At 35.6% G+C, this 22,078-nt stretch overlaps 3 protein-coding genes across 8 annotated transcripts; 2 read left to right on the top strand and 1 right to left on the bottom strand.

Moving 5' to 3' along the window:
- Positions 1-53: 53 nt before the first annotated feature.
- LOC117924220 (probable inactive purple acid phosphatase 1) lies at positions 54-10,196 on the top strand. Of its 2 annotated transcripts, none has more exons than XM_034842815.1 (13): positions 54-155; positions 731-912; positions 2,439-2,530; positions 2,670-2,736; positions 2,853-2,975; positions 3,206-3,298; positions 3,570-3,699; positions 4,453-4,534; positions 5,489-5,621; positions 6,578-6,783; positions 6,873-6,998; positions 7,616-7,925; positions 9,472-10,196. In XM_034842815.1, exons 2-13 carry the CDS (start codon positions 742-744, stop codon positions 9,775-9,777), a joined length of 1,839 nt encoding a protein of 612 aa, XP_034698706.1. In that variant the 5' UTR covers positions 54-155; positions 731-741; the 3' UTR covers positions 9,778-10,196. The 2 variants fall into 2 exon arrangements, with proteins under 2 accessions (XP_034698706.1, XP_034698700.1); XM_034842809.1 differs by lacking the exon at positions 54-155 and adding an exon at positions 325-347.
- A 592-nt stretch (positions 10,197-10,788) lies between these two features.
- Positions 10,789-15,651, top strand: LOC117916625. 3 transcript variants are annotated; one of them, XM_034832768.1, is made up of 4 exons: positions 10,789-11,034; positions 11,136-11,980; positions 12,545-12,972; positions 14,474-15,651. In XM_034832768.1, the coding sequence occupies exons 2-4, from the start codon at positions 11,206-11,208 to the stop codon at positions 15,254-15,256; spliced, it is 1,986 nt and encodes a 661-aa protein (XP_034688659.1). In that variant the 5' UTR covers positions 10,789-11,034; positions 11,136-11,205; the 3' UTR covers positions 15,257-15,651. The 3 variants fall into 3 exon arrangements, with proteins under 3 accessions (XP_034688659.1, XP_034688652.1, XP_034688643.1); XM_034832761.1 differs by having other exon boundaries at positions 11,123-11,980; XM_034832752.1 differs by having other exon boundaries at positions 10,789-11,980.
- Positions 15,652-16,285: 634 nt separating this feature from the next.
- On the bottom strand, positions 16,286-21,158 carry LOC117916647 (magnesium transporter MRS2-5). Of its 3 annotated transcripts, XM_034832786.1 has the most exons (8): positions 20,839-20,976; positions 20,590-20,738; positions 19,250-19,842; positions 18,460-18,530; positions 17,769-17,897; positions 17,336-17,680; positions 16,956-17,003; positions 16,286-16,847 (listed from the first exon to the last, which is right to left on the bottom strand). In XM_034832786.1, the coding sequence occupies exons 3-8, from the start codon at positions 19,689-19,691 to the stop codon at positions 16,617-16,619; spliced, it is 1,266 nt and encodes a 421-aa protein (XP_034688677.1). In that variant the 5' UTR covers positions 19,692-19,842; positions 20,590-20,738; positions 20,839-20,976; the 3' UTR covers positions 16,286-16,616. The 3 variants fall into 3 exon arrangements, with proteins under 3 accessions (XP_034688677.1, XP_034688687.1, XP_034688670.1); XM_034832796.1 differs by lacking the exons at positions 20,590-20,738; positions 20,839-20,976 and adding an exon at positions 21,015-21,158; XM_034832779.1 differs by lacking the exon at positions 20,590-20,738.
- Positions 21,159-22,078: the final 920 nt, after the last annotated feature.

The raw sequence follows: 22,078 nt of genomic DNA, 5'->3' as shown, positions 1-22,078 counted from the left end.
AGCTGGAAATATGGTTGCTTAATTACAGAGAATCTTCCTTTGAAATATCCGAAGAGTCCTTTTTTATAATAGTGGATTTCATTGCTGTTGTCTTCAACTTCAGTTTTCATTTCCCATTCTCTCACAAAACATCAACTTCTTCAGTTATTCTACAGGTCTGGTTTATCCAATTCTTTGATACCCAAATGCTTTATTTTCAGTTTATTTTGTTTTTTCTAATATGGGGTTGGGAGATTATGAACTATCATCTTTCATTCTCTCGCAACCCACTTGTTCAGTTGTTCTTCTAGTTGATCCAATTCTTTGATGCCCAGTTGCTTGTTTTTCTGTTTATGTTGTTTTTTCTGGTATGGGTTTTTGAGATTATGAGCTAGTGTAGAGGGAACTGTAGATTGAGGCATCTCTTGATATATTTTCATTTAATCATATGTATATGTGAAGATTTATTTCCAAGTTTTACTTCTGATGTCCTAGATATCATCTTTATTTTCAACTAATAGCGGGAGTAGAGAGGATTGAAATCTTCAATTTCTTTTAGCTTGAATTTGAATTGGCTGTTGTGCTGGGTTCGCTTGTTTGTCTGAGTGGCAATCCAACTTTACGTTTTTTTTTTCCCCACATATTTGCCTGTGTTTTTGTTTTGTAAGTTGGTTTATAGGACTTGGTTTCTGCAGAAATGTTTCTTGATTGTCCCCGTTTTTCTTTGTTCTTTGTGGTGGATTGATTTCAGATTTTGGTGGGATGAGAGTTTTTGGGGCGAGTCTGTTGGCCATTTTGTGGGCTCTTGCCTGCATTGAAGGGGCAATATCACATGGGGATCAGCCTCTCGCTAAGATTGCTATTCACAATGCAAAATTTGCTCTTCATGATCAAGCTTATGTCAAAGCCTCTCCTACAGTTCTTGGATTGGGGGTAAGATTCAATTGCATCATTTGGTCCTAGACTAATTTAATAGCTGTGAAGGAAAATATGCTAGCCTTTTTCAATCCGGAAATCCTGGCTTCTAATCAGACAAGCAATAAAAAATTATGTTTTTTTAACATTAGGAGACCAAATCGTAGGCTCCATAAAGCTGTAAGAACAGTTAAAACTCTCTAAGGATCTAATTTCTACAATTAAGACTCTAGAAACTTCTGACATAATCATGAAAACAGTAGGAAAAAAACCTATGAGTTTGTTTGGTGGGTTTTTTGGTCCTGCATCCGTCCCCTCCACTTACAGAACTTGTTATGGGTTGACCTCCCAAAAGTGGAATCTTCCTCTCAAATGGAATACATATTTTGAATGCATTTGCCTTCTTCTTCTTCTTCTTCTTCTTCTTCTTCTTCTCTCAATTGGTTATTGAGAATTTTAGCAGTTAAAAGTTCCTTTTCTTTGGTCTTCAATTTAAAATTTTCAACCCAATAAAGATCAATATAGATGAATTAGCAGTTAGAAAGTCTTTGGGAAAAGCCTTCAACTGATTGACAAGATCCACAAAATAAAGATTGAAAATTAAATTAAAATTTTCACATTCAATAAAATGAATTCTTTTATAAATTGTAACATATCATTTTTCAGAAAGTAACTAGGCTCTTCAGACTTAGAAATTATTGGCCTGCCTTGGTTCCTATTAAGTTCCTGTTATGAAAAAATTTAACTTTAGCTAGGAATTCATGCAATTTCTGGCTCTGTCATTTCTTCATTTGGGTTTGAAATTTCAGTATGATCTTCTTGTAAAATATCGTTCTCAAATTCTAGAGTTTCAATTTATAGATGCTGTCTTGTGATAAAGTCAACACATTCAAGAGATGTCTCATCCCCATCGTAGTTTCACAACCTTGTGATTTTCTCATCATGATGTGAACTTTTCTTCAATAAATTGTGGTGTGTTATCCTCATTCTTGCCATTGGTTTGAGTTGTGCATACCTTATAATACTGAAATCATCTTCACAACGCATTGGTTTGATAGCAATCCTCAGCATGATCTTTTACATTATTTTGATTTGTATGAAAAAATATATTTTATTATAGGCCATAAATGATCTTGCAATTCTAGATAATTCCACACTCAAACTCTAAACTTATATGTTGTAAATCTCACTTTTTGCTCTTTTTAAATCTTCATCTAATAAAAAGAACTCTCCAAAATTTTTCCTTCAAAGGTAGGCTACCAAAGGTCTATCCACTTAGTCCATAAAATTATTAAGAATAGGAATGCATATATGAACAAGTTTTAACTAATAAAATCCTAGAAACTGATAAATATCATAAAACAAAATTAGAAATTTCTAAACAAAAAAATTAAATATCTTCTAGTAGTCTTGGTTTTGGCTTGGTATCCATCTTGTTCTACATCAGTTTGCATCTCTTAACAGAATGCCACTTTCATAGTAGTTAAATCCTCTTTGGTGTACATTGTGTTCTGAGGCTGATGCAACATTTCTTCACTTTTTAGGGACAAAATACAGAATTTTTGACTGTAGAGTTTAGCTCCCCAAGCCCATCAGTTGATGATTGGATTGGGGTATTTTCTCCTGCCAATTTCAGGTAAATTGATGCCACTGAATATTAATACTCTCTGTGAAGATTTGATTTCAGCTGAAACTTTGGAAAATGGTTTTTGTGCCTTTTATTTCACTTTAATTGTAGTGAACTAATTGGAAGAACATCTATTCCATAATTTCAGTGCTTCAACCTGTCTTCCAGAAGATATCCGGGTTACTCCTCCATTATTGTGTTCTGCGCCTATTAAGGTTTGTGTCCTTCTGTTTTGTCATGGCTGTGTTTTAAATGGATCCTGAGCCTGCTTTTCCTTGATCTGGAAGATGGCCTCCCATGTGAATATTGACCTTGCAATCTTCTCTTGCAGTATCAGTATGCAAATTACACCAGTCCTAACTACAAAAATACAGGGAAAGGATCATTGAAGCTTCAATTGATCAACCAGAGATCAGACTTCTCTTTTGCACTATTTTCTGGCGGATTAGTAAATGTATGCTCGTAACTGTCTTTGGCCTATAATTACATAGTTATGTAGATCATTGGCTTGTCATCTCTTGCATGAATCAATTTGTAGAGGATGATTGTGAACTGTCTTGAGTTCTTATTTACTGGACTTTTATATTAGATCATTCCCTTGTTATTGTCATTCTTTTCTTACATCTAAAGGTTGTACTGACAATTGTGATGCTCATTGAAATGATTTTATTCTTTGTTTATTAGCCGAAGGTGGTGGCAGTGTCAAATTCTGTAGCTTTTGCAAATCCTAATGCACCAGTTTACCCTCGTCTGGCACAAGGAAAAGTATGGAATGAGGTAAGTTTAATTTTTTCAACACTACATTTTTCTGGGAACATGCCTTACATGGTATATAAGAAGAGTAAAAGATTTATATATTTTGCATATAAAATATATCTATCAGGGAAAAAATTTGTTACATCTTGCTGGCTTATCTTTCTGTTTAATCCATTCTTTGGTGTAGGGCCTGTGTCTTTCATGTAAAGACCTTCTCTTTACTCGTGATTATGTGTGTTCTATTTGTCTCATGATTCCATGCTGAGATGGCAAACTTTAATATGATATATAGATGACTGTAACATGGACGAGTGGATACGGGATCAATGATGCAGCACCTTTCATTGAATGGGGTCTGAAAGGAGGAGACAAGGTGCGTTCCCCAGCTGGGACACTGACTTTTGATCGTAGGAGCATGTGTGGTGAGTAAATTTCCTTTTCTCTTGAATATTGTTCTTACAAGATGCATTCGAATGGCAAATCAACTTTATTTTAGCAATGGATTCTTAAGCAACTTTTAGAAATTGATGTTACTCTACATGCTGATCTCAACATACACAAAAAGTCAATGCATCAAAAATTTTATTCCAAGAAAAAACATGATCACTGTGGTTCATTTGAATTAATATGAGTAGTACACTGACATGGAAAAACCTTTAAAAATGGAATCTTCATATTATTTAGATGTTTTGCTAAATTAAATATATGATAATAGCACAAAAACTGCGGTCACCTTTTGTCCAATCTTTCTTTTTTGTGGGTGAGGGGGGTGTGTTGGGAGGGTGCTGTGCTGCTTATATGTAAGATAAATAGGTACAGGAATAGAGAATTTGCACATTATGTTATGCACCAGTGATGAAAAAGATCCTATATGAAAATATAGTGAACTAATAATAACCTTCTTGTCTATGCCCATTATGTTGTGGAATAAGGATGAATAGATTCTACATGAAAATATAGTGAACAAATAATAACCCATAGATGATGAATAAATGTCCACAATGGCCAAATCTTGTTATAACCTTGTCAGATCAGAAAGCTTAGAATTTTTTTCTAGAACTAAAAATTTTAAGCATATTTTTTTGGTTACAGACATGGGTTAAGATGCTCCATGTTCTTCCACTTACTCAACTTTTCTTTGGTAGATAATACATCATATGAATGTCTATGTGCAGGAGCACCAGCAAGCACAGTTGGTTGGCGTGATCCTGGATACATACATACTAGTTTCTTGAAGGAGTTGTGGCCGAACTTAGTGTATGTTATCTCATCTGCTAGCATATGATGTTCATTATAGATCTTAAATTTTAGTCAAATTTGTAGTTTTATTTGTTCTATTCATCAAACTAAATACCATGTAATTTGAGATTTAGTTTGAAGTTTGTTGGTAGAAATTTTGCTTCTTTTGACCTTCACTTCTCTTGGAAATTGCAATTATAGTTCATTAATCACCTGCACCTTAGTCTACTCTGTTTAATGGTATAATATTCAATCAAATTGCTTGTTTAAAGTTAAAAGTAAAAGCAACAATGAAAATATTTTCTTTGATAAGCAAACAAATGTTTGATTGAAGGCTCCTAACAAAGGAGAGGGCTCACCCTATATACACAAGAGGAAATCAACAATACCTCCAAGAATTGTGGCACGGCTGGGACAATATTCTTAAGGGTTTCTTTTAACACCAAGATGAAATCAACTAGATATTCACATGTAAACATATATGAAATTATTCCTACTTGCTTCTTCAAGTAAATAAGTGCTCTAAATCTGCTCTGGAGTTGAAGATATATATGACCTCTCTCTCATATTATCATTTTCACAATTGCTTTGGGTTTTTGCTCTTGGATCTGATTGCTTAGTTGCAGGCTCATGCCTATTTGGTGATATTAGTCATGAACAAATTCTATATGCAGGATATCTAGAAATTTTGCAATAGTTGGCAGAAACAAGAGGCTGGGAAGGGGACAGGAGAGAGCAGTAGGATTGGTAGCTTTTAACAAAACGATCTTTTCTCATTGTGAAGCAATCTGTTATATCTACCATTTGATATAAAGGGGAAAAAAGAAAAAGAAAAAAGACTGTTAAATACAACTGTTTTGATCATTAAATGAGCTGGGTTTCATGTGATAACAATTGTGGATCTTTATGAAGAATTTCAGTTTGATTTTATTTCCAGATGAACATTATCTATGCTTCTTGCTTATTGTGCAGGTATAGCTACAAGCTGGGGCATAGATTGTTCAATGGTACATATATTTGGAGTCAACAATACCAGTTTAGGGCTTCTCCTTATCCTGGTCAAAACTCTTTACAACGTGTTGTCATTTTTGGTGACATGGGAAAGGTTTGTAATCTCTTGGAAACTCTACTTTGCATATCAAATCTTAAACCTTCTTTCATCTATCATGAGGATTATGGATTTGACACCAGCTGATTGATGTAAGCATTGAATATATCATTGTGTCTGGATAGGCTTTTTCTGTATAGATTTGTCATCAACTGGTAGGATTAAATTCCTATTTCTGGGAGGAATATATGCTTATCAAATATTGGCTACTTGAGGTGTATGCACTACCTTTATCAACTTTAAGTGAATATCAATTTCCAGGGGCATATTTCTTTCTTTATGGATTGTGCTGCTTCTTTTGATATCACTTATGTTAGATGTACTTACGTCCATGTGTGGGGTGTCAGCATATATCTAATCTAAAAGTCGGCGATTTCCAAATTTTAGGACTTGGGGATATATCCAAATAACCTAATATTCACTTTTCTCATTTTATACCAAGCCAAATTGGAGCATATATCTAATATAGAATGTCAGATATGGGTGTTTTATTCATATCCATGCAACAAAAAAACCAGTCAAAAGTGTCCAGAGAGGGCATTTGGTAAAACTTAATGCTTAGTGACTCAAAATAGCTTTAAGTTAAATTATGCTTAAGTTATTAAGTCATATTAAGTCATGAAGTTGATTTATGAAAGCTATTTTTAACTTGAAGTTGTAACATTAAGTCATTTTACCAAACATACTTGGTGTCCTTAATAACTTAAATGAAGTCATTGAGTCATATTAAGTCATTAACTTGATTTACCAAACACTCTTTAAGGTAACTTAGAATGAACTATAAACTTTTCTTCTTTTTGGTTATTGGACACTTCATGTTTGGCACCATTACTTCACATACTCCAGAGTTTCCATGTTCTAAAATTTTATTTAGGATTATGAAATCTGTCCCATATAGCTGTTTGGATTAGTTAGGTGCAGTTACAGAAGTAATCTCTTTTTTCACCTTGCAGGATGAGGCTGATGGTTCTAATGAATACAACCAATATCAGCGTGGCTCTCTTAACACTACTAAGCAGCTTATTGAAGATTTGAAGAACATTGATATTGTCTTCCACATTGGAGATATATGTTATGCAAATGGATACCTTTCGCAGTGGGATCAATTTACTGCACAGGTTGAGTCAATTACCTCAACAGTGCCATACATGATTGCAAGGTTTGGCATAATTCTCTTGCAAACCTTGTTGGAAAATGTACACATATCCTGCTCTATCTTATGTGACAATTGGTGATTTTTCCTTCCAGTGGCAACCATGAGCGGGACTGGCCTGGAACAGGATCCTTCTATGGAAACCTGGATTCTGGAGGAGAATGTGGTGTGCTGGCTGAGACTATGTTCTATGTGCCTGCTGAGAACAGGGCTAAATTCTGGTATGAGAACCTTGGAATAACATCATAGATTTAATTTAGTTTGTTGTGCTTAATGCTTTTCAGATTAACTTTTGTTGGTAGTTTCTACCTCTTATTATGTTCACATTTTTTATCTCTGTCCATCATGATGCTCTAAATTTTTTATAACTAGTGATTATTGCTTATTTATTCATTTAAGCATATGTAACCTTCTTCAGTTGAGTGAAATTTGTGCTATTGAGGCTTGGATCATGTATGCAAGCAATTGGGATGGGAAAGGGGGGTTGACTCCCAGCCTAGTCTCAACATTGTCTGCATCATGGCTCCTTTCTGTTTATTTACAAACGAATCCCTAGTTCTTGCTTGCTTGCACTTTGAGAAGTTTCTATATTTTCAATCTTTAAATCCACCCATTAGATTCCATGATTATATTTAACTCCCTAATTCCATGTGAAAGCGTTGTTATCTAATCAAATACAAGATATAGAATCTTAATGCCATTGGGTATATTACATGTACTTGTTCTAATTTTACAATGAAGGTTCATGTTTCTTACTCTACTAAACTTAAAGTCATTCTCCAAAAGAATTTCCAAGCTACTGGTCTTGAACATTATCCCTTTTTTCTTCTTCTTCCAGGTACTCCACTGATTTTGGCATGTTCCGGTTCTGCATAGCTGACACAGAACATGATTGGAGAGAGGGAACAGAGCAATACAGGTTCATTGAGCACTGTCTAGCCTCTGTTGATAGACAGAAGCAACCATGGTTGATCTTTCTTGCACATCGTGTTCTTGGTTATTCTTCTTCCTCCTTTTATGCTGAAGAGGGATCCTTTGCTGAACCAATGGGGAGGGACGACCTTCAAAAACTTTGGCAGAAGTACAAGGTTGACATTGCCATGTATGGTCATGTGCACAATTATGAAAGGACTTGTCCCATTTATCAGGTAAATAGTGATGTTTCTGACCTTATTCATGTTTCCTTGTTGCATTTTGAACTAACCTGGAAGTCTTATTTAATTGTTCCAAAGAAACCAAGTTAGACCCATTAAATTCTATCTTTACTCTTTATCAGCCATGTAGTTAAAGTAGGATTTGGGACTACTTTCAAGTGTGTTTGTTCATGCAATTTGTGTCTATGGTCGTCAATTTCAAATGTATTAGAAAGCAATTTTTTTGGAAGAGAGACTTTTATTGATGACTGGAATGATTTCTGATTATTGCACAGAAGGTTACTTTTGAAGGGAAATACCATTTTTACCGACGTTTTTTCATTCAAATACTTCTCTTTCCACTCCATGAAAATCACTCTATCTAACTTCTAAAAAGCAGGTAGTATCTTCTTTTAGAAGTTGCTTGGACAGTGAAATTGTTTAATGCTTATTAGTTGGTCTTTGCTGCTTCTTTAAAATTACTTCCTGGAACAACCCTTCTAGTAATAATAACATTTCTTCAAAACTTGTACACTAGTAAAGAATGTTCTTGAAGTAGCTGAAAATGGGCCATTGTGGATGGACCACATGGCAAGACCGACAGCACTCTAGCCAAGCTGATGGTGACTGTCTGAAGAGTCTGTTTGGAAGTGGTTTTGACAGAGTTAGAAGCTTTTCCTAATGTTTGGAAGTGTGTTCTTACAGAAATTAGGTGTTTGACAAACTTTTGAAAATCACTTGGTAGGTGATTCTTCAAAAAGTTACTTTTAAAAAGCGTTACACACTAGAAGTGCCTTAATCAAAATCACTCCAACCAGGGTTCAACTCCTACAATAAAGGATGGTTGGATGAACAAATAGATACCCAACCACCCCCTCTAAAGGATAAGCCAGTAAGGGATGGGGAAAAATGGGAATAAGCAGGGAGAGCCATGAAAGTGATGGCTTCTTGCTTGTTCCCATTGACGGCTTCAATTGTTGGGCTCACCATTTGATTCATCTATCTGAGTTCATTCTCAGCTGCTCTAACAACTGGTGACATCTATGGGAACTACCAAGAAGCTCTCACTTTCTTGGTGACAGCATGAGCTGAGTCCAACATTCTTTCATTCTCACATTCTCTCTTCATCTCATTCTCTGTGTCTCTGCATTCTCATTTTCCTCCATCCCTTACTGATTCATCCTTTGGAGGGGTTGTCCAGGAAGTTTGCCCAGCTTTCCTTTGTTTTAGGAGCTGCTCATGAGTTTGTGCAGTCACCGTTAGCTTGGCTAGAGTGTTGTTGAGCTTGCCATTTGATTCATCCACCCAGGCCCTTAGCTGCTCCAAGTACTATAGTTTTGCCTACAGGAGTCCTGGGGCAATGAGTAAATCATAAACAAAGTAGCTCTTTAAATGCCGATGAATGACTTTACATGATCCATTATCATAATCTTCATTTCATTAAGCATTGAACTAGTTGTCTATGCTATTTACATTCGACTGAAAATGCTACTACCCAGATTTAAATCTGTATTCTTCCTTAACCAATGATTTGATTGTCTTATTCTTTTTACTGCTACAGAATATTTGCACTAATGAAGAGAAGCACTATTACAAGGGCACCTTGAATGGAACAATACATGTGGTTGCTGGTGGGGGAGGAGCAAGCCTTGCAGATTTCACCACCATCAACACCAAGTGGAGCATCTTCAAAGACTATGATTATGGGTTTGTAAAACTTACAGCATTTGATCATTCAAACCTGTTGTTTGAATACAAGAAGAGCAGGGATGGCAAGGTTTATGACTCTTTCAGAATATCCAGGGGTTACAGAGACATCTTGGCCTGCACTGTGGATAGCTGCCCAAGCAGCACCTTGGCATCTTGATTTCGGAATAAAAGGAACAAAGACATTTTTAATAGTTTTGTTGTATTGGATTCCTTAATGAAAAAAAAATGGGTTTGTTTTTAAATTTAAAGCAATTGTTAATGGGTTGAATCCATGCTCTTGAAATTTGTTTGTTAAGGTGTCTTTTCTCTGCAACATTCTCAACCAAGATCTCTCTTCTTCCCTTTATCTAGATTGAGATAATGAAACCCTCAAAAGAACTCCATGTGGTGGTCGTGTAGTAGTTGTATGGCTGTGTTGCATGTTGAGAAATATTGAAAGCTTGCAAACATGATAATGCTGAGATGGCATGATCCTCCATTTATGTTGTGTAATGAAAATGAAAACCTAGAGGGAGAGTATCAGTACTTTTGTTGTATCATGTTATTATGGAGATATGGTACAACCATTCATTCATATTTTGTCATCTCAACGATTAAAGATGTAATTTATCATTTTATTTATTTTTACAATAACTAATTTTCAATGATATGGTAGTATAAAAGGATGATTATATCATATTTTGTAGTGTAGATACTGAATACTTTCTCAAACTTAGATATGATACCAAGGAACATACCTCATCCTTTTCAAATCAGACAAGATCTGAGTAAAGCCTTATTCTAAGTTCTTACCTTCTTTTTTGTCTGTTTTGGCAATGTCTCGTTGCTGTGGAAGAATTTTTTTTCCAAATTTTGCATTTTTTAAATGAGGGCATATCCCATGTGAGAATGGGATTGTTTCCTAACAAAAATACCCACAAAACCAAATCACCCAAATTTTATTTCCTTCTATTCTTCTCTGATTTTGTTCCAAACAAGTGTGAAAATCCACCAAATAACTCATCAACAAAATTTTAAGTAAATCAATTTCTCACTAGGACTTTACATAATGGCAAGCTTTCCCATTAGCAAAATACAGACCCTTTTTCATTTTTTTGAAGACATTGAGAGCCCTGAGCCCCTCATTTTCTTAATTAATAAAAATTCATGACCTCATTTTGGCTCCAGCTGTACAGATAACATAGCAATGGGTGTGACTGGTCCTAGGTTTTCAATCCACAACCGCAATCTAGTGGCTTGGAATGTTTTGTTTCATTCCTTATTCCAATGAAGACATTTCCAGGCCTTCATGTTGGGACCATATGCCTCATTTCATTCATGGGGTTTACTACAATACAGTTTTCCTTCTTCAATTGGATGCATTAGTTAATTTTTTTCCTGTTTATGTACATTCTGACTTCATTTTAGCTTCTGGGTATGTGTATATATGTGTATTTTCATCCATTTTTTGAGTTCATACACCTGGTTATTAGTATTTCATTCTTTGATATCTGGGATTTTAGCATTGAATTTCAGGAGAGAAGGGCTTTTCTATGGGAAAGTTTGACAATTGGGTTGATATTTTTTGAGTCAAGAAAGAGAGAACATGGATTTGTGGGTTGTTGCAGCAGCTGCTGGTGCTGGGTATTTGGGCAAGTACTGGCAGAACTTTTCAAACGAAAAGGAAGGGTCACTATCATTATCTGGGGAGTCTAAACCCCGTAATTTGCTGCAACAAATACAAGAGCGGAATGGCCCGTTTCGGAGATTGAGGCAGAAACAATTAGGCATAGATGATATTTTAGGTAGTGAAAACTTGGGAGAGATTGGTGATTTGGCTACAGGAGTAGCTTCTACTAATGATTTTGATGGGAAGGGAAAGGCCGAGTTTTCTGGCAATTCTGATAATTTAACAGATGTCCTTACGACCCAAGAGACCAGATTTAAGCGACACAAGGCTTTTAGAAGTAGAAGGCCTCTTGAGTATTCTATTAAGCCACTGGATTCATTAGAAAGTTGTGTCGCTTCTCAGCTGTATAGGGAGCATGAAAATATGAATGAGTACGAATTCAGCTCACTGCCATCTCCATATACTCCTACAGTGAGACCGTTGTTGGCGACTGATGGCAGCCGAGTAATCAGCAGAGTTGGTGGTGGTTCTTTTAGAGCAGAGTTGCAGTTTGAAAGTGAGAAAAAGAAGCTTCATAAGGGAGATGGCATGTACTTGGAGGAAAATGAGACACTTTTGGGGCTTCCACCACTACCAAGTATTGGATCATTGCAGCTCCCTTGGAAATTGAAACAAAATGTCAGAAAGGGGAGGGTTCAAAGATCGAGCAGTCCTGGTATAAGAGCATCTAGTGAAGCATTCCATTCCCAAGGTTGTACTCTATTCACATGGTTTGATGAAATTGCTTCACTATCTTTAGCATTCGTGCTTTTCACTTCTTTGTTTGTTCACAATCGAATGATCTACTCCACTTGTTAATTAAAAAAGCCTTGTATGTTGGTTTGGAATTAGCAAGAATTCTTCTAATATTCTTGTTCTAGTCACATTTTTCACACTATGATTATAAGACTGTCTATGCAAGCAAAATAAGACTTAAAAGAACGAAATTTTAGACAGCCAATCCCAACAGAGATAAAGGTGTCTGACATGGTGTCTATGAAACCAAATGAACTTCTGCATTGAAGGTGACTGAAAAGGTTTCTACCATGCATACATATTAGTTTCTGGTGTGACCACTAATGCTATAGTAGAAGTGCTCTTATTCCGTGTGTACAGAAGCCTTTCTATATTTCTAGTTGTTCATGTAAACCTGCAGCTGAATGTGAAGATGTAATCATTTCCGTGTGGATTTTTGTATCTGATTTAATGGTTGTTACGTTCATAGATTGCATCTCTTCCTTGAATATTTATCATTTTATGGTTTTACTCTCATCAGGATCACCCAACGGGATGTTTCTTTTCTTTCTTGGAATCACTATTGGTGTAATGGCCACTTTGGTTGCCAGTAAGAGAGAAGTGGACAAATTAAATGAGCAGTTAAAGCAGACTGAGAACTTGGTTGAGGATTTACATGAGGAGCTTGAAATGAAAGATTTTCTTACTGTCAAAGATTTCACAAATGAGGGTTTTGAATCCATGAAAACTAATGATTGCTCCTTCAACAGTGGGATACCAACTTCTGTGTCACTTGAACAGGAATTCAATCGATCTACCAAATTCAACGCAAAAGAGCCGGACAATCAGAATACAGAGAACTCTGAATTGATGAGTGAAATTGAGGCGGAGCTTGAAGCTGAACTGGAGAGGTTGGAGCAGAACATGAAGGCATCGTCTAGTTTGGAGAGACTATCGGATCTTGTTGGGGTAAGCATGCATCTGAATCTTTTAAAATTGAACTGCATATGATTTTGTTTACATAGATAATCTGTGATCATTCCATGGCCTAGATTTTGATAACCTCTGATTCTTGTTCAACTTGTTTTATATAGTGCAATGCTTCAGGGGCAAGGAAACTTTTGAGATTTCACGATTAACCTTATATGTTTGCTCATATATTGGCTATAAGTTGAATACACAATCTATGTTCCTTCAACATGGTGACATATTGCATTTCAATTTTTCTCCAACAACTCTTTAAATATTCTTGAAGATATCGTATGAGGACATTATTAGCTACGCTTTTTCTCCACACTGAACCAGAATCCAGGAAAATGACAGATTCTGGCTGCTGCTTATGCAGCAATGCATTCTTTTTAAAACTTGTTTCCCATCTTTTGGTTTCTGTTTGACATGTCTTTCCACATGAGATGAGACCTTTAAACCTTCAACTGCTGATACTTTCAAGCATTAAAGTGATGGTGTCCTTTTCATCACCATAATATTAATCACATAGGCTGAGTCCTACCTATTGGGTAAATACCAGCCCTCTCATGATTGAAGTCCATATCCTCCCTTGGACTGATTTGCTTCAAACAATTGTCATAATTCATACTGTCGCTATCTTTCTTGCCTTTCAATGCACTCTACTTCTGTTGTCTCCATTACCTTAACTACAAAGAGTCACAGACTAAACCATCTCATTCAAACTTTTATTTTCCTTTGCTCCAGAGCCCTAGAAAGTTTGTACATGTAGAGATCAGTAGACACTTTTCATTGACACTATACAGTTTATATCTTTACATGAACAATAGATAAAAATTGTTTGTTTTAAATAAAAGAAAAAAAAAGGAAAAAATTGGGCTCTGTGACAAAGGCTTGCATCTTTATGGGGCTCTTATAAAGTGGGTCACGTACATGACTCATTAGTTACTGATATTCTTATTAATTCTTGTGGAATCTTCTGCCTGTCGTGAAAGCAGAAACAACATTCTTAAATCCGCATTTATCAATGACTACACTTTGGGTACTTATCGAATATTCCCATTTGAATCTTCAGCTGTTTCTTTTACTCTGTCTTAGAGAGTGAATCTTCAGGGCTATCATTCTTGAATCCATGCTTGTTGGAAGTTCTTTTAAGTTGCTGTCCATTTTCTACTAGCCCCTTCAGAATCTCTTTTGTTGCTGAGGGGGTGATTATGTGCTAATTCATTCCAGAGTGAGCACCAACATTCTCAAATCTGGATTATAAACAAAACACTGGAAGGCAGTGGGATTTACTGCTGGAACTGAGTTGAGTAGTTATCTTTGTAACTGGATACAGGCAACAAATTAAGCAGTCAATTTACAGCATAATGTATTATGATTAATTAGCATTGATTAATTATTTTAGTCTAAATGAAGCTCAATTTTGTTATGTATGGTATGATTCATTTGAAGATGACTTTTGTTATATGGAATTATAATACTTTCAAATACTTGGTTGCAGCTTGATCCTGACTTAATCGCAGATGTGGTTCAGGGAGAGCTGAGAGTGGACACCCTTAACAGGCAACCTGGTGAGCAATCAGACTCGGACCTTGATGTAAGTGGATCCTCAACCCATCATTCTGCAAACTATGCAGTATCACCTCGGGAGCTGAGCTTGCGTCTCCATGAGGTAATCCAGTCAAGGCTTGAAGCACGCATCATAGAACTCGAGGCAGCACTTCAAAACAACCAGAAGAGGCCACACTCCATGCGACAAGAAAGCATAATCTCTACGAGGGAATTGTATAGTGAAGTAGGATCTTTATCAACCCAGGAAAGCCCAATCTTTATGGATGAAGGCACTAACCATCCTATGGTTATAAATTTGTCAGGGGAAACCCTAGAAGCATACAATGAGGCTTGTGAAGAGATCAGCAAGATGCTTAGAACAGGTGAAGAGGTTCCACCAGAGACTATATATAATACTGACCATATCAAGGAGATGCACCCATTTGATAGAGAACTATCCCTAGGTGGGAATGGTGGGAATGGTGGATCCATCATGCATCAAGATATCACTGGAGAGAGATGGTTGTCGAGAAATTTGGTTTGTGATAGGATCAGGTCTTGGGAAGAACAGACGTCAAGGAGCTGGGGATCAAATGAGGTTGGTGAGAGTGAGGATGATGAAGAAGATGAGATGGGAAAGCTTTTGATAAAGCAGATTGTGGAAAAAACAAGGCAAGGTTCTGCTGCAGTTTTACATGCTCAAAGGATGTTGTATTCTATGAATGACCAATGATATATGAATGAAAAGCTCTCTGCCATTCACTTAATTTTCAACCTTAGAACAGAAACACACAAAAAAAGATCATTGATAAATTGAGGGCCAAGGTCAATGCACTGTCTGAAAAAACATGTGCCGTTCTTCTGTAATTTAATTGACAAGAAGGATACTGTTACAGTTTCCTGAGAATTTGATTTGTTCTTTATCTGTGTCTATATCTATGACTAGCAGAATCATGATTAAGTTAATAGGTGGAAAATCTGAGGGATTTGAAAAAAATTTGAATGATTATTCTGAAGATGTATACCAGATTTAGTGTGCATAATTTTAGGATAGTTTCCTTTCCCTTTTCTTCCACGACTCTGTATATGTATAAATAGTTTTGTATTCTATAGAGTATTAATGAGAAATATTCAGAATTCTTTCATAATTGTGCACAGATGGGCTGCATCAAATGAATGGAAGCATTGAAAGTGACCAGTTCTCTACCCAAGGTTTTCCAAGCCCTGGAAACAATATAAGCTTACATACCAAGTGTGTATCCAACATATTTCAGTAATAAGACCCATAGATCATATGGACCTTGCTGCTCATCAATGTCTCATCCAACAAGGCCTCACAAGTAGATCTAAAAGTAACAGGGAAAACCACGAGACCAAAATGAGAATAATGGGGAATTATTTCAGGAGATGGGACTAAGCCTATGGGGTAATCTACTGAAAAGATTGGAAGAAAAAGAGATATCAGACTTACAAGAAATAGATGTCAATGTCAAAACTTGATCAGCTGCATAAAGTATGGCAACATGCAGAGAGCTGGAGCTTGTACCAGCAACAACAGGTATTTCAGGCAGGATTAAGAAACCCTAGATGGCAGTCCAGGGTTTATCATTGAAATGGCTGGTGAGTAGGCGGCTGAATCTCCCTTTAGACAACAGAGAATACAGACTGATAAGGAATGGAGTGTGCTTCAATTCCTTTTCCAGGGAAAGCATTCTGTCATTTCTCAATTCCATTCAAAGCTCATTCACATATCTGCACTATCTCTAGTAAAACTTCCTTGAATTTCATATATTAAATCCACAACTGTATAAGGCAAATACATTCTCAACAAGCCTTTCTTGAAGTTTAATGTGGGTTGAATGAGCTTTCCCTTTAAAGTAGGAGAATAGTCCAGCCACAAGGAAGAAAAAAGGGAGATAGAATGGGAAAAGAATTGTGCCAATGGAGCATACAAGCACAGAACCACATTGCTCCAAAAGCATTAAATTTTATCACAGGAACAGCTTCGGAGAAACTATGGTTCAAAGATAAGAAGCTCAGAATTATCATTTAATGGCAGTAATAATCTGAAATGGAGTTATTTACACAGCAAGCTATGATGGAAAAACTTTCTTGTGCCGGAAATACAACAAGAAAGAGAAGTATAAGAAGCCACAGATAACTCCAGTGATAACCAGTACCCAGTTAAATGCTGACGGGTAATCAAAAATTGTGGCTGTGAAGTTCATTCCAAACACTCCTGTCACTGCAGCAAATATTGTGGCCACGAAGGTGGCCGCTGTCAGAAGCAACTCGAATTGTATGAGCTGGTTCTGAACATTGCCCTGTTCAAAGAGTAAAGATATGATATCTTTATATGTAGTTACATTGAGTGGTTCAAAGAAAAGTTGGAAAAGGGAAGGAAAATTTCTAGTCTTTGAACAATTCCTTACAAGTTTAATGTTGATCAAGTCTTCAGTATCATCAATGTATTCCTTGAGCTGCATATCAACAATAAAAAAGAACAAAGAAATTAAAACTTCCACAAGCAGCTTCTGCATAGTAGATTTTTGTATTTGCGATTCTTCTAAGGCACATTATTAGAAACCTTGGATCAGTTTCCACATGTTGCATGTAGTTGCACATGGCAATTCTTTAGGATCACAAATTGGAACCCTATATTAATCAACTGATTACAAGGGGATATCCCGAATGATGCAGCATTCTTATATCCCAGCTGATTTATTGACACTTGGTCAATCATAAGGTAATTAGAAAAGGTTTGAGTATATATATATTTATACATATTTTTAGAAAGTCAATAATCTCATACCGATAACAACTTGTTGAGAGTATTGTCGATGAAAACAAAATATGCTTCAAGTAGCATTTCAAGTTGTTCAATATTTTCCCCATTATTAGATGAACCCGTAAAGCTTCCATGTTTGCTTGAATTCATTATAGTGCTAAAAGCCCTTTGCAATCTCTGGGATCCACTGATCGACTCCACCGGTGAAACGGGTGCAGATGCTGGTAGCACTCTGGTCCCACCTGACACATTACTCAGTGAATGTAGGTCATTCCAGGGATAAGCCTCCATTCTCTGTTTCTTTTCTGTCAGGTACATCTCAGCCATGTCACCATCATCATCCATGAGATGTTCTATTTCATCACGAACCTAAAAATTCAATCAGCTAATAATGGAGAAAATGAGTGGAATCAGAAATACAAATAGGGAAATGATGACTAGATTTGATTATTTTTACCTTTTGAACTCGTTGAGTAAGAGCAAGAAGGTGTCCTTTGAATCTACGAACACGTTCTAGATTAAGAGTGCTAATGGATGATGCTAGTTCATCTAGCACGGGATATATCTCCATTTCCAGCTCTTTAACCTATTAAATCCAAATTTGTCAATGTGATACTTTCACCTAACAGTTCTTCCACATTTTTGTAATATGAACTAAAATAAAATTATGCAGAAACATGTATGCTTATATTTCCAAAGCAGTGTATATGCTTGTCAGAATTCAATGTTCCTTGATGTGATGACAGATGAAAAAGAAATACAAATAAGATAAAGAGTTCATGGAGTTAGCATGGCTGCCAAGTCTACTGCTTATATGATATGGATGTCAACTAGCCAGCCTCAGAGCACGCTTCCCTAGCCTAAAAAGCCTAACTGAGCTCAGGTGGGTTCTCCTTAGTTGCATACCATCACTTATATGTTATCAAATTCGGGCTTTGTTATTGATATAGAGAAAGTTACAGGCTTATTACAAGGTTATAGATTTGTGGCAGGTATCCTTCTGCCCAGCGGGGGTCGTAACAAGTAGGGACATGGATTGTACTCCACATCTACTCATGTATATAATTTTGAGTTACAGAAATTTATTTGGTTAATAATATTTAAAAGAAAGCCATCACAATGAGTCACTAGCATAGTTTATTGCATACCTGAGCATCAAGAGACATGCATGTTAGTTCCAAAGCCAGCTCCAGTGCCCGAAATTCAAAAGGCAAGTCATCTGAATCAGATCAGCACAAACTGTAAGCAATTCATTACAACATGCTATAAAAATAAATAAAATAAAATAAAAAGGAAAAATAAAAAACTAAGGATCCAGTTGTAGGACTTTTAGAATCCAATAACTACGTATTAATTTATTTATAACAAAGAATGTTTCTTGAGATTAGCAAAGACCTTGGATGACTCATCCAATAGAAGACACTGAGGTTTCTCATTGCACTACTGTAATAGAGGGCTTCAGCCTTTGGAAGTTGATAATTGTCTAGAGTTTCACTCAGATACACCAATTTTCCTAAGTTTAACATTGCAGCAGTACTCAAGGATCATTGCAAGATTGTGGTTCCTAAAAGGCGGAGCTTGGTCTTCATGCATATTACGTGATCCCAAACAAGGGATGACAGTAGGGTCGAAATAAACATAAATTTTGGGTAATTCCAGGATTTCTCCAATTCTTATGACAAACGCTTTCAAAAGGGAAAAAGAAGAGAGGGCTTCATCCAAAACCAATTGAAAACATTTCAAAAGAGCATGCTGCTTCAATTATTGCCCTAGCAAGGAAAAGAAACGAAATTTTGGAATCTTGCAACAAACAATACACCTAACTACTTGTAAGATACCAAATTTCCTTTCCCTCAAATATCTTCTGCAACCAAATGGATCATAAGTGAAAGGCATAAGAATTTTGGAGCAAGTGTCGTAAATAGGTGCTATCTTTACCAGCTTGATCTTTATTATTTTGAAGACGTTTGCACAATTCTGACTTATACTGAACAACACAACCATCCAAGGAATTCATCAGGATAACCTCTTCAGCTGTGATTATACACCTAATTTGTTCAAGATTGACCACAATAGCCTTCTCCCGGCCTAATATTGTAGAAGGATAAATGAATAAAGGGTCCAAAAGGCGGAGATCTCTAGCAGGCAAAGAACAATATCTCATAAGAGCTGCCTTATCAAGCTCCAAGGTCTTTGAGTTCCCATTCTGATCGATTTCTATCCAAGAGCGGCTTCCATGCCCTCTTTTCTTCCGGCCTGGGAAACCAGGCCCCTGAAAGAGATTAATTGCATGTCCATCTGCATTACACCTTACAATGTTATGAGATGAGGCAGATGTGTTGATGCTGTTAGGTCGATATGGTGTCTGGGATGCTTCCATTGGATTTTACTTTCTCCCTTACATGTGATTCTACAATATTGCAGCAAGGGAAAGTCTGCATCAGTAGAAAAGGGTATTAGATGTCACCCTATGCACTGCAGCCTCGTTCGTGCAAGATGGTATCAATGTTACCCGTCTTCTTTATGCATTTCTGGAGTAAAACATGAAAATCAAAAGAATGTATAAGAAATACAATCAATTCATCAGTTAAACAACATATTACACAGAATGAAATAATCAAACCTAAGGATCTAGGCCTAAACAGACCTGACCAAAACCATCAACTTTGACCAAGAACACGATCAATTTTGCTCGATAGACAAATGAGGCAAATAATTCAATTCGTATGGTGGCTAAGAGAAAATGGGAAAATAGAATAAATTAAAGACCAAATCTCGGATGTTTCGTTATTTAGAACCACAGAAAACAAAAATCCCCACTCAACCGAGCCCAATACAAGCGCAGGGCTTAGTTGAGATGAGTTTTATTTGTCTGTAACCTGAAAAACAAGATAAAATCTAGCTAAGGAGTGTTCTCTTCTCTTCTTCCTCCATTTTTTTGGAAACAAAATCAACTCAAGAGATAAGAATTAAGTTTAAAAATTTTAATTTCATTTTTATTTCTTAGTTTTCTCAGCAACCAATTGGATGGTAACTAATATTATCAATTTCTGCAAAGAACCCAATAGATCTATCAAAGCCAGAACCCCAATTAGTATATCCCCACCAAATGATAGTACAGAAACCAAGATTCAATTTGTGATCACCCAATGGGATGTAACAGAGAAATCTGCAGAAATTACATAACCACAGAAGAACAAACACAGGATTTGATCCAACAATTCAACTCAAATCAAGAAGGGCATGAATGGATTCTAATATGTATCAGAAATACAAACCTCGACCCTCAAAACCCTAGAAATTGCCTCATTTTAATCCATTATCCAAGAATTGCTTACACCATTGGGTTCAACTGTAGCAATTGTATCAGCAACAAGACAAGAATAACTTCAGAGAACCCCCAACTCATCACTCCACCCACCAGTTTCTAGAAAAACTCAGAAAACCCTTTACCCAATCTGATATTCGTGGACCAATCAAACAATCAACAAACACCTCTAAAAAAAATAGAAAGAAAGGATTTATACCTCTTGAAATTAGCCCCAGATACTGAGACCTGAAAAAAGAAGTTCAGTGGTGCTTCCCTCTTCACTGTGACAGTGAAGATAGAGAAACTCACACGATATGGTTCCAGGAACCATCATGAGACAGAAAGCTCTGTACAAGTTTGGATGTTTCTGCAATTTTGATTATAGATATTTACCTTTCTATCTTTCTGGTGTTGAGTAGTGGGCAAAATGATTTGTTGTTTTCTGCAGTAAATCAACACCTAACAGTGGCTGCATGTGATTACAGGGTGGCTTCTGCGCCACAAGAAGATGAAAGTTACGCCACCTCCTGAAATTGAAAGGAGAGTCGATCATTTGAATGATTTCTAGGTAGCTTTTATGGCATTTAAAGTGGGTGTGGACAAAAATGCTTTAAATGTTTATAGATATATTCTATTAGATACTATAATTTATGAAATATATATATATATATATATATATATATATATATATATATATATATATATATATATATATATATATATATATATATTAATTTGATGATATCATTTAGAGGTGTGATAACTGATAACTGATCGATCACATTCGTAAGTCGTACGGAAAAAGTAAGTGGAAAGTAAAAAAAAAAATTAAAATTAAGAAATATTTGAGGAAAGAGGATGAGATAATATTAATATCTGAAAAAAATAATTTGTATCTGTTGAAAAACTTATCTATAACCCAACTTTTATGCAAAAAGTATTTGATATGAGATTAGGATTAAAAAAATTATTAAAAAGTATTTTCATTCAAAATGATGATATAGAAAAGAAAAGTTCATTCTTGAATTTGTATTTTACTAATTAAATAATTAATTTCTTACATAGAATTTATTATAAATTATAATTTCCTTACTATATATTCTTTACAAATGAATTGATTTTCTTATATGGAAAAAATATTGACAACTTTCCCTACTATATATTTTCACTTACTATGTTGTCCTTTAGTTTATATTATTGTAAATGAATGATTTTTTTTACCTATTTATAAAATAAATTACTAAATATTCTTTTTATCATATAATTACCAAATATTTTTAAAAAAATTGAAAAATATATTTAGTTTCAACATAAAAATAGAAAAAAAATCAAATATAATTAATATTAAATAGAAATTTATATATTTTTAAATTACTTAATTTTTAGATAGAAAGAAAAAAATAAGTGAAATGAATTTGAGGTAGCATATGAAATAAATTATTAGTTTTAAATCTATA

This window comes from Vitis riparia, chromosome 1 (genome assembly GCF_004353265.1).
Source record: "Vitis riparia cultivar Riparia Gloire de Montpellier isolate 1030 chromosome 1, EGFV_Vit.rip_1.0, whole genome shotgun sequence".
In the NCBI taxonomy this organism is placed as follows: domain Eukaryota; kingdom Viridiplantae; phylum Streptophyta; class Magnoliopsida; order Vitales; family Vitaceae; genus Vitis; species Vitis riparia.
The sequence above is the reverse complement of the archived record's forward strand: the minus strand, read 5'-3'. Positions and strand labels throughout refer to the sequence as shown.

Coding starts and splice junctions, on each gene's coding strand:
- LOC117924220 (XM_034842815.1), top strand. CDS start 742: ATGAGAGTTTTTGGGGCGAGTCTGTTGGCCATTTTGTGGGCTCTTGCC. Junction 2,976..3,205: donor TTTCTGGCGGATTAGTAAAT/GTATGCTCGTAA, acceptor TTTGTTTATTAG/CCGAAGGTGGTGGCAGTGTC. Junction 7,926..9,471: donor GGACTTGTCCCATTTATCAG/GTAAATAGTGAT, acceptor TTACTGCTACAG/AATATTTGCACTAATGAAGA.
- LOC117916625 (XM_034832768.1), top strand. CDS start 11,206: ATGGATTTGTGGGTTGTTGCAGCAGCTGCTGGTGCTGGGTATTTGGGC. Junction 11,981..12,544: donor TGAAGCATTCCATTCCCAAG/GTTGTACTCTAT, acceptor TACTCTCATCAG/GATCACCCAACGGGATGTTT. Junction 12,973..14,473: donor GACTATCGGATCTTGTTGGG/GTAAGCATGCAT, acceptor ACTTGGTTGCAG/CTTGATCCTGACTTAATCGC.
- LOC117916647 (XM_034832796.1), bottom strand. CDS start 19,691: ATGGAAGCATCCCAGACACCATATCGACCTAACAGCATCAACACATCT. Junction 17,898..18,459: donor GCATGTCTCTTGATGCTCAG/GTATGCAATAAA, acceptor TGGATTTAATAG/GTTAAAGAGCTGGAAATGGA. Junction 16,848..16,955: donor ACTTGATCAACATTAAACTT/GTAAGGAATTGT, acceptor CTCTTTGAACAG/GGCAATGTTCAGAACCAGCT.